Source organism: Neoarius graeffei, chromosome 25 (assembly GCF_027579695.1).
Source record: "Neoarius graeffei isolate fNeoGra1 chromosome 25, fNeoGra1.pri, whole genome shotgun sequence".
NCBI classification, from domain to species: Eukaryota; Metazoa; Chordata; class Actinopteri; order Siluriformes; family Ariidae; genus Neoarius; species Neoarius graeffei.
The window spans coordinates 14045727-14058018 of record NC_083593.1 but is presented as its reverse complement, the minus strand read 5'-3'; the positions used below and the strand labels follow the sequence as shown (position 1 = coordinate 14058018).

At 40.2% G+C, this 12292-nt stretch overlaps 1 protein-coding gene across 2 annotated transcripts in view; it reads left to right on the top strand.

Annotated features, from left to right (window-relative positions):
* zfyve16 (zinc finger, FYVE domain containing 16) overlaps positions 1–12292 on the top strand; it is a 91750-nt gene that overhangs the window by 68073 nt on the left and 11385 nt on the right. For both annotated transcript variants that reach the window (XM_060908690.1, XM_060908689.1), the window contains exons 11-15: positions 4835–4917; positions 8309–8413; positions 8503–8653; positions 8756–8836; positions 10609–10774. In XM_060908690.1, the coding sequence (XP_060764673.1) occupies positions 4835–4917; positions 8309–8413; positions 8503–8653; positions 8756–8836; positions 10609–10774 (586 nt within the window). The remainder of the gene's footprint in view (positions 1–4834; positions 4918–8308; positions 8414–8502; positions 8654–8755; positions 8837–10608; positions 10775–12292) is intronic.

The following is a 12292-nucleotide window of genomic DNA, read 5'->3' as shown; positions in this document are numbered from 1 at the left end:
CTCACATCTGCAAAGTTATGAACACACTACAACAGTGTATCTATCCAGTGACCCTCACTTTGTTTTGTACAGTCACTTCCTTATATACACCGTATATAGGAAGTCACTCTTTTATAAACAGTATATACAGTAACAGTCAGTTGATAAACATTATACACTACCGTTCAAACGTTTGGGGTCACCCAGACAATTTTGTGTTTTCCATGAAAAATCACACTTTTATTTACCACCATAAGTTGTAAAATGAATAGAAAATATAGTCAAGACATTTTTCTGGCCATTTTGAGCATTTAATCGACCCCACAAATGTGATGCTCCAGAAACTCAGAGGCTGTCCACACGGCAACGGATTCAGGTGAATCTGATAAAATTGTTTATCGTTTCGGCCTGGCGTCCACACGGCACCGGCGTTTTGGGTGCCCCAAAACGATATTTTTTGAGAACGGGTTCCAGAGTGGAAAAATCTGGCAACGGCGCCGTTGCGAAGTCGTCTGGATGAGTAGAACAGATTTGTTTACGATGACGTCACAACCACATGACTAGAACAAGCAGCACTCTCGCTGTTTTGTATGAACCACTGCATTGCATTCACTTTTGTATACAGGTTTTCTTTTAAATAAACAAGTAACTGAACCATTTCTTGAATTTCTTTTTTTTTTATTGGATAAGACTGCTTTTCAAAATGTTCACACACAATATAAAAAGTTATATAAATTATATAAAAATGCTTTTCAAAATGTTCACACACAATAAGAAAATTAAGTTATATAAAACTATGCACACTAATAAAACTAATTTGTACACACAGAAGGCACGATTTCCTCGTGTAGTCGCAGCCATCTTCTTGTTGTTGTGTGTTTGTTCCTGTGAGTGCGTCACGCCGGGTAGAAGAAGGGGTTTATGCGCATGCGTCCTACTACTTCTATTGTTCTGGTGTCTCCGATGGGACCGTCTTACAGCGCACGTAGAGGTGTGGCATGTGTATTGCATCGTTTTCAGCAAGTGTTGCATTGCCATATGGACCTGATATTTTACTGATCCGTTGCCCATGTGGACGCGATATTTAAAAAAAAAATCTCGTTGCCGTTGTCGTGTGGATGTAGCCTCAATCTGCTCAAAGGAAGGTCAGTTTTATAGCTTCTCTAAAGAGCTCAACTGTTTTCAGTTGTGCTAACATGATTGTACAAGGGTTTTCTTCTGAGGCAATGAGCAAACACATTGTACCATTAGAACACTGGAGTGAGAGTTGCTGGAAATGGGCCTCTATACACCTATGGAGATATTGCACCGAAAACCAGCTAGAATAGTCATTTACCACATTAGCAATGTATAGAGTGTACTTCTGATTAGTTTAAAGTGAAAAGAACAGTGCTTTTCTTTCAAAAATAAGGACATTTCAAAGTGACCCCAAACTTTTGAACGGTAGTGTACTATACTATGTGGTAACATTTACTTTATTATGAAAAATATATAGAGGACTTGCAACCACATGATCAAAATGTGCTACGTCATGAGCGTCCGCCGTGATGGTGGATCTACAAAGCAACTAAGACGGCAGCCACTGAAAGCGTGTCTGTAAACAGTGCTGAATTTTCTCAGTATTACCACGATTTGAACGGTCGAGTGAAGAGTCGATACAAAGAGAAGATAGATATGTGTGGGTTTGACCCATATTATTATTTTTTTTTAATTGGATTTTTCTGAGGATAAGCCGTGTCTACTGACCATCGAGTACCCAGATCAGTTTGGAAATCTTAAATTTATGGAAGTTTCGAAATAATATTACTTTGTTTCAGTCAAAATTAGCTGACCTGATATTAATTTCTCAGCTTCAGCCGTGGTGTCTTAGATGTCTTGGAACTCCACGGGTGAGCTACTACATGCGGTTTCCGGAAATTCAGCTGTCTTCCTCCTCCTTTGAGCTCTTTGGTGTCGTTCGGCTGCCGAAGAATCAAGTCCCACCTTGGACGAACCATAGCCCATTTTCCGACTGGGTGCCCAGTCTGGATTGTTTCTATCATGTAATTTTGCTGGCGCTCCTAGAAGCGAAACGGTAATACACGTGTTAAAATTATAACAATGACTGAGTGAAGCACGACAAGAGAACGCTCATTTTATAGCAAAATTCTATCAACATGAAATGAAATTCTTCCATGATATTATCGAGAAAGCTTTTGAATCTCACCTGAGATAAAACGATTACTGCAAACACGAGCTGTTTTGGTTTTAGCCCCTGTTAGATCAGCCCTGCCGATGTTATTCAGCCGCACTCGTCTCCTCTCCGCACTAAGCTTCAGAGTTTCCTCGCCCTCTTTCCAAATCACGGACGGAATTCGAAAAAATCGGAACGTGCCATGGTCACGAGTACTGTTGTGACCACAAAGATATGACATAGCTAAAAGAACGCTTAAAGCAGTGGGAAAACAAAGAGAGTTGCGCACGCGTGAATATGTTTCGTATGGAATGCCGCTTGACCCCGCGTTTGTATCTCCACCAACATGGCCGACATCCGGGTTTCTGTTTTGCTTTGACGTCACTTGCAAGTCACGGATACAGCAAGTCACTTCATGAACACTATATACAGGAAATATGAGCAAGGAAAATGGATAGTGTTTCAGTTTCACAATCCACAATTTAATATGCGAGGTGGTATAAATCCAGCCAGACTTCAGATTACAAATTTCCGTATATTTTGTTACAGTGAAACACATTCAAGAAGTTGTGACGAAATAAACGAGTGCTGAAAAGTAACGTGAGTGATCTGGAACATTTCTTGGGTTGTGACTGGGTATACAGTGAGAGTAAAAAGTATTTGATCCCTTGCTGATTTTGTTGGTTTGCCCACTAATAAAGACATGATCATTTTATACTTTTAATGGTAAATGTATTCTAACATGGAGAGACAGAATATCAAAAACGAAAATCCAGAAAATAACTTTAAAGAATTTATATTAATTGATTTGTATTTCATTGAGGGAAACAAGTATTTGATCCCGTAGTATGCATTAGGAGTTCTGGCTTTCACAGACCAGTTAGACACTCCCAATCAACTTGTTACCTGAATTGAAGACACCTGTTCTAACTAATCACCTGTATGAAAGACGCCTGTTCACAGAATCAGACAATCAGACAGTTTCCAAACTCTCCAACATGGGTAAGACCAAAGAGAACTCTCAGGACCTCAGAGACAGGATTGTTGACCTGCACAAATCTGGAATGGGCTACAAAAACATTAGCAAGATGCTGGGTATTAAAGTAACAACCATTGGTGCAATTGTGAGAAAATTTAAGAAGTATAACATGACCATCAATAGACCTCGGTCTGGTGCTCCACAGAAGATTTCACCTCGTGGGGTGGCAATGATCATGAGAACTGTGAGAAATCGGCCTGCAACCACACAGCGGGAGTTAGTGAATGACCTCAAGGCAGCTGGGACCACAGTCACCAGGAAAACAATTGGCAACACTTTGCGCCGCAATGGATTAAAATCCTGCAGTGCCCGAAAGGTACCCGTGCTTAAGAAGGCACATGTGGAGGCCCGTCTAAAGTATGCCAATGATCACCTCAAAGATGTACAAAGTGATTGGGAGAAGGTTCTGTGGTCAGACGAGACCAAAATTGAACTATTTGGCCTAAACTCTGCCTATGACCCCAGGAACACTGTGCCCACCGTCAAGCATGGAGGTGGAAGCATTATGTTTTGGGGGTGCTTCTCTGCCAAGGGTACAGGGCTACTTCACCGCATCAGTGGGAAGATGGATGGAGCCATGTACCGTGCAGTCCTGAGGGACAACCTCCTCCCCTCTGCCAGGAAGTTGAAAATGGGCCGTGGTTGGGTCTTCCAACATGACAATGACCCGAAGCGTACAGCAAAGGCAACAAAGGAGTGGCTCAAGAACCACCACATTAAGGTCATGGAGTGGCCCAGCCAGTCTCCGGACATCAATCCAATCGAAAATCTATGGAGGGAGCTGAAGGTCCGAGTTGCCAAGCGACAGCCCACCAACCTTAATGATTTAGAGAGGATCTGCAAAGAAGAGTGGGCCAAAATTCCCCCTGATATGTGTGCTAACCTTGTGGTTAACTACAACAAACGTCTGTCCACTGTGCTTGCAAACAAAGGCTTTGCCACCAAGTATTAAGTGCTTTTGGCTAGAGGGATCAAATACTTATTTCCCTCAATGAAATACAAATCAATTAAAATATATTCTTTAAAGTTATTTTCTGGATTTTCTTTTTGATATTCTGTCTCTCCATGTTAGAATACATCTACCATTAAAAGTATAGAATGATCATGTCTTTATTAGTGGGCAAACCAATGAAATCAGCAAGGGATCAAATACTTTTTACTCTCACTGTATAAACTTGAAAACTTGATTTAGACCTTTAACTACTTTCTTGTCACAAACAACACAGAAGTTTTCAAACAGAACACACCAATTTTCCAAAACGCTATACCGTTTCACTCCGATTATACCTGAGCGTTTTTATCTTTTAGCCGGGCCACTTTGCTTTAACTCGGAAAGAGCTGGGATGGCTGTTGTGGTCGCCAAATGGCACAATTGCTTATGTCTGGCTGGCTGTTTACTCTCTTAGAATGAATAATGCTTTGCATTCACCGACAGTGCCTTTTTACCCAGGCGGTTTGACTTCAGGCAAAACCACAAGTATGGTTTTTATACCAGGATTCCGAATGTTACTCATCATTCTGTGTTCAGGCAAAATATATATGCATTTTAGGTTGGACGACTTTTAATCATTTACTCATATTAAAATTTTAATCCTGTTTTCCTTCACCACATGTTGTCCGTTCCACCGCCGCCCCACCACCAGTGTATCCCTGTCCTTTGGTTAGTGTCCGGTTCCGAGAATCTGTCTTCAGAGAGACGGGACATACCATCATGAACCTACTTGCGGTAAGTACCGCCTTTACACTTCGTACTACCTCACATCATCTTCATGTTCCTCTGCTGAGACACAAACCACACAGCCTTTCATATAACATTATGATTATCTATGTCTTGCATTTCCAGCATACGGTCATTAAAGATTTTCAGCACTTAATTATGTTGTCAGCGCTTTTAGTCTTGTAGAAATCATGCTGAAGTTGTCATGACACGATGCAGTCACACTTTTAAAGTGCTGATGACACGAACATGACTCTATGCAATTTCTTAAATAAACTATACAACATGGCAAACATGTTAGATTTCTGTTATAATTACGTGAAAAGAAGCTGTTGTTACGCAAATATCCAACTTTTAATTGTACAGCGCAAGAAAACTGGGTCCGTGGCTTGCGGCCATGTTGTGACGTCAGCGGAAGAACACGCTGCGGTTCACTGGCTGTTCTACTCTGGTTCTACTCAGTGGAAATGGCGCATGAAAACGCCGGTGAACTCTCTAGTGCTAGCTCTTCCTCTTCTGGGAGTCTAGAATTGTGTTGATCTCTTCCGAATAGAATCTATGATAGCCTACCCTCTTTACCCTTTGCCTCTCGTTGCTAGGTGGCAGTTACATGAAAGCCGCAAGCTTTCACAAGCAAATACATGACTGATATCACACCGACTTTATGATTACATTTATGATTATCATGTAGAATCTATAGCTCTACGTACCTTTATCTTATGTCGTTTCACAACACATGTTCTGACAGGAGGACTGTCTTTGGATCCGACATAGCTACTAGTAGACCCCCTCCGGAATACTGGCAGTGTTGCCAGATTGGGAGGAATCCTGCCCAGTTGGGCGGTTTCAAGTGCATTTTGGTGGGTTTTGAACATATTTTGGGCTGGAAAACTTCAGCAGTATCTGGCAACAGATACTGCTGACGTTTTCCAGCCCAAAGTATGTTCAAAACCCACCAAAATGCACTTGAAACCGCTCAACTGGGCGGGAAACCTCCCAATCTGGCAACACTGTGTAGGCACTGCTGATGGTAGTAACACACGTTTGTGCTGAACTGAACACCCAAGAGATTCTTTTAAGCTGGGAAGGGTGTCAAAACAATCCAAATCGAAGTGTTCAGAGCACAGGACGGATGTTGGTGAGGGCTCCCACTTGTCACGAGTGCGCCTGACTTGCTTCACCCACTTCGCATGCAGCTCGGGATCTCTGGGAAACTTGAATAAACTTACCCCATCCTTATGGGTTTTGGAGCAAAAGCCGGCAACACAACGCGAAGGCATAATAACTAATAAATATATAAAATAATGTATAATAATAATACTAATAATGATAAACTGAACACCTGTCGCATCAACAACAAACTGGTAAGTTAGGAGGAAGGTTCTTTCGCTGACGTCATATAGCTCCTCCTCCTCCTCCGTCTCCTGGGTGCTGCAGCCCTGTCAAATTTGCCCAAATAGCCGCGTTTTTTATCATAACTTGTAAAATAGGCGCCTTCGTGAATTAATATATGGATCATCGGGAATTACTTTTTATGTTATAAAACAGGGGTTTTCAAAGTGTGGGAGAGTCCGCCCCCCCTCGGAGAGCAAATAAACAACAGCGCCCCCCCTTACAATTTTTGTTGTTGCTATACTTAATGTTCCATTCGTATTTTTAAAAAATGGTTGTTGTACACATTATTTTTTTCTTTTTCACATTTTAAACATCTGTGCTTTTTAAAACATCTTGTTTTACACATTTTAAACATCCCATAGCATCGTTAGCTAGCACCTCTTGGCAGACAACACACTGTGGCAGTGGAGCATCTTCAGATCCAGTCCATGAAAATCCAAACTTTAAATAATCGTGGTCATACTTCCTTCTTTTTCCAGTCCCCCAGGATTCCGCGGGCCTTTTTTGTGATTGTTGCGGGCTAAAATGTCTGATGTTGCGGGGGGTTTTCCAAAAAAATTGCGATGAAAGTTGTGGTGTTTTTTAGGTTTTTGTTGCGATTACATTGCGGGAGGAAGTGAAAGTTGCGAGAAATTGTTGCGATTTTCTCTTTTTGTGATTAAAATTGAGTGATATGTTAAATATTAAGTTATTACTGAAAAACTGTTGATTAAAAACACAAAGAGAAATGGTCCTATAAACAACTTTACCAATATAAAAGATTACCAGGACTACAAAAATGCAGAAAAATAGGCTTTACTTATCCAAATGCACCTGTTGGTTCAAAAGTTAAAGTGCATAGAACCTCACAGCACAACATGAAGTTCCCTTAAAATATAATATAAATGCCTCAGCTTTCATGTAAGAAAAAAAAAACTATTAATACTAGTACTGTGTGCAGGCAGTCTCTCCTGAAGACTAAATTAAACAATAATTATAAACTAATAAAATAAATGGCTCAGGCTTCATAGAAGAAAAAAAAAACAATTTGAACAGAATCTCACAGTATGATGCTGAAGCTGCCTAAACAATGGAAAATAAAATACCATTTTGGCAAAAATGTTGGCATCCATTAACTTCTTGTATTAAGTAAAAAAAAATAAATAAAGTGCACACAGTCCTTCACTGTAAACATAACACACTTTCAGTGTTGCCAGATACTGCTGACGTTTTCCAGTCCAAAATATGTTCAAAACCCGTCAAAATGCACTTGAAATCGTCCAATCTGGCAACACGACGTGCATGCTGCTTCTCTTGAACACACGGAAGTAAGGCGGAAGGTAGTTTGTCGACGTCACCTCAAGACGACGCCAACGATTGGTCAAATTTGTGGGAAAGTTGCAGTGATTGGATATAATTGCAACACCGCCCTGAATTCACGGGGATTGGTTGAATTTGTGCTGAAGTTGCAAATCGCAACATCCTGGAGGCTCTGTTTTTTTGCTTGGCCCAGACTCTGTCTCCTCACTCACTGTAGCTTTAGGTACTAAAAATCGATCCATTTTGTTTCTCACGTTGCGCCCCCCCTGAAGAACTCTGGCGCCCCCCAGGGGGGGGCGCGCCCCACACTTTGAAAAGCCCTGTTATAAAACATCGCCAAAGATGTCAAAAATGTGTCATCAGCCCTTTAAAAGGCAAGTGAAATTAACTAATGTGTTGTTTTGCTCTATCGTGGTAAAGCACGCGCACAAAATTATTATTGAAGTGTGAGTACTTTTAGAAGGGATCTGCTTTTGTAAATTTGTGACTGGACAGATTTCAGTTCATCCATGAGATTAGATCAGTGCTGACATATAACTTCTTGGAGAAATTTTGGACCTCACATGCTTCGAGACTCTGATAATTAAATGGCGACTCAGTTGAATGCTGTCTGTCCTATTTTAAGCCTTTAAGATTGTTGGTCCTTTTATCCTACGGCCTAGAAACCGATGCCTGTGTTAACAGTCATTTATTAATTTTACCACAGGACCTGAGGAACTACCAGTACAGTGTGCCTGTAGTCGACAGCCTGAGGATCCACATGGAACTGGGCAACAGCTATATTGACATACCCAAGTCAAAGTTTAACGAGGTTATATCCCAAACACTTTTATCCATTCGCACTGTTCGAAAATATTCCTTAGTTGTTGATTGTTAAGCTAAACAACGCGTCACTTGCAGATGCTGAAAGTTGTGAATTCTTCCAATGAGCATGTAATAAGCGTTGGGGCTTGCTTCAGTACTGAAGCAGACTCACACTTGATATGTGTTCAAAATGAAGACGGAAGTTACCAAACACAAGCCAATAGCATTCAGGGAAAGACCAGAAGAGGTTAGATGGTTTTAATACATCCTGATATGAAGGTTTTTCTTTTCCTAAGGTAGCATTCTATTGTCAGTTTGTTCATTTAATGCTTTCTTTTTTTTTTTTCAGTAACCGGAGCAAGCTTTGTGGTTTTTAATGGTGCTTTGAAGGCCTCTTCAGGATATATTGCCAAATCTAGCATTGTTGAAGGTACTGTGTCGAAACCTCTTTAAGAGGCTATGTTTGGCCAGCTTTAAATACTTAACATGCACCAGGTAAACAAGTGTTGACTCAAGTTAATGCGAGGCATCATGTTAAATCTACAACCCCGATTCCAAAAAAGTTGGGACAAAGTACAAATTGTAAATAAAAACGGAATGCAATGATGTAGAAGTTTCAAAATTCCATATTTTATTCAGAATAGAACATAGATGACATATCAAATGTTTAAACTGAGAAAATGTATCATTTAAAGAGAAAAATTAGGTGATTTTAAATTTCATGACAACACCACATCTCAAAGTTGGGACAAGGCCATGTTTACCACTGTGAGACATCCCCTTTTCTCTTTACAACAGTCTGTAAACGTCTGGGGACTGAGGAGACAAGTTGCTCAAGTTTAGGGATAGGAATGTTAACCCATTCTTGTCTAATGTAGGATTCTAGTTGCTCAACTGTCTTAGGTCTTTTTTGTCGTATCTTCCGTTTTATGATGCGCCAAATGTTTTCTATGGGTGAAAGATCTGGACTGCAGGTTGGCCAGTTCAGTACCCGGACCCTTCTTCTACGCAGCCATGATGCTGTAATTGATGCAGTATGTGGTTTGGCATTGTCATGTTGGAAAATGCAAGGTCTTCCCTGAAAGAGACGTCGTCTGGATGGGAGCATATGTTGCTCTAGAACCTCTTATTGCCTCTTATTGCAGGGGCCTCTTATTGCCCCTGTCCCAACTTTTTTGAGATGTGTTGCTGTCATGAAATTTCAAATGAGCCAATATTTGGCATGAAATTTCAAAATGTCTCACTTTCGACATTTGATATGTTGTCTATGTTCTATTGTGAATACAATATCAGTTTTTGAGATTTTTAAATTATTGCATTCCGTTTTTATTTACAATTTGTACTTTGTCCCAACTTTTTTGGAATCGGGGTTGTAAGTTAGATAGGACAGGATTAGTGTTGTTTGACATTAGACACACCCTGTTTGCTTTCATTAAGAGGAATCATTTGTAGTGCCTTTTAAATGCTTTTTATTATTTATACCCCCACTCCAAAGGAGGAAGGTATACTGGTTTACCTCTGTCCGTCCATCCGTATCTCTGTATTTCCGTCCGTCCGAAACACCCTTTTTCTCAGCAACCACAAATCATAGCCACTTGGTACCAAACTTCAGCTTGGGGTTCTATACCGTGTGTACCGTTTTCAGGTCTGTTGCACATCGACTTACTGTTTACTGACTGAATGTATTTATGAAACACAGCGTGGATTTACAAAATTTTCACAACACTTTTCTCAGTAACTACAAATCACAACTGCTTGATGTTTGGTACGGAGCTTCAGCTTGGGGTTCTATACCATGTGTACCGTTTTCAGGTCTGTTGCACATCAACTTCCTGTTTACCGACTTAATGTATTTACGAAATATACAGGGTAAATTTTGACGCTATTTCAAGAAGCAAAATGCTATTTCACAATGGCAGTTTATCAGGATGCTATTTGAAATCCCTGGGGAGAGACACTGCTCTTTACTGACTTGTTTCAGGGTTAATTATTTGTTGAAGTCACCATTCATAATAAGTGTCCTATTCCTTCAATTGCTTGCATTCTGATATAAGCGGGGGGGATACGTAAATGAGCAGTAGCTCACAGCTGATCTTGTTATTGAAGGGTAAATTTGGAATTGATTTAAATATCTACAGCTCTAGCCATCAATAGCTATTGAATAGCTGTTTTGTTTTATTTTTCTATCTGGGAATCCTTCAGACGGGTTAATGGTGCAAATCCCACCAGAGACAATGGAAGCTCTGCGCCAGGCCCTAAGGGATCAGACAGACTTCAGAATCACCTGTGGAAAAACTGACACAGCACCAGAGGACAGAGAAAACATCAACGTACGCTGGGTGGACTGGACGTCTCCCGTCAATATAGGGTAATCCAAACGGTCTGCTAAATATCATGCAGATCAATCAATACGAATTGAGAGCTTGTGGTAAATCCACTGCTGGCTTATTTGAATAGTTTTTCCAGTTCTAGACTAGAATGGCTTTCATCATTGCTGCGTGCGTTTAACAGAGCCTGTGTAAAACGCACGGTTTAAATATCTCGTTTTACCTCCTCGAGCATCAGAAGCACATTTGATTTCAGAGTTTTATTGAGGATAAGTTCACTTCAGTTAATGGTGAGACTTCTGTCATATTTTCAAGATTAAGCTACCAAGACGGGCACATTTAACATTTTTAACCCATCTTTATTAAAGGAGAACTGAAAGCACATTTTTTTTATTAGGCGAAAAAAAAAATAGTGTGTTTCCGGTAACATGAAATACTAAAATAAGGTCGGTAGGTAGGAAAAAGTTTTTTTTTTTCTTAATTTTTTTTTATTTTGTTCGAAAAAATTAACACAAGTAAACATCTTACAAAATAGTATTTTGGCACAGAATCCTTTATACCACACATCATAATAAAATAAAAGTGTTTTAAATCTTTAAACGAATAAAAAAAAAATATCGCGAGAGTTCGAGTTATGATCTACGGAAGCGATATTTCATGATATTTTCATGTAATAACGTGAAAACACCTTATCAAGAAATAACGTCCTAGGCTAGGCTACTTCCATTAAAAGCAGACGGCCTAGCCTAGCCTACTGTAGAACTTGGGTCGAGCAAAAACACCGAGCAAAAACATGGCTGAATCCTGAATGACTCCTATTTGTATAAATAGGGGACTACATAGGCGGCAAAATGTAGTGTTTTTCCCTGCCATGGAAGTGCACTTGTATACTGAACAAGAAGCAATTTGCATTACAGCCTTGAATGAGGATTCAAAATGGCGGCTCGGCTCAGTTTTCCCTTCCTCCTTCAGTATACAAGTGGCGCTTCCATGTTTATGGAGGAGGGCTGATAGAAGTGGCGAAACATTTTACTTTTTATCGTTTCTTTCACAACTTGAATGCGTTGAAACAAAAAATTATGACAAACTAACGCCGCTTACACTAAAATATCGAGGGAAATTTGTAATAAAAACTTTACGGTCGGCAATTTCGACGTGGAAATTCTCGATCGGTCGGGTTACCGGAAACACACTATTTTTTTTATTTGGCCTTATCAAAATTCTATTTCTATTTCTTTATTAAATATAGGAATGCATTTTTGATCGCTGTTTTGTCGCTGCTATAGCAAGTTATGAGTGTTTGAAATACGCTCTGTAATATATCAGTCCATATGTCAAAGCAATGGCCGTAAACGAGGTTCATCGAGACCTGTGCGAGACATCGTAGGACGGAAGTAAAACGTACAGCGGAAATCAAAGCGACCAACATCTGCTAACGTTGTCAAAAGACGCGCGCGCCCTCTTTCAAATGCTGACGTAATCAAGCCGGAAGTTTTGTTTGTTTTGATAGCAATCAGGAAAGTTTGAAAAAAGTAGACAGTCAGGAGTCATTTAAACTC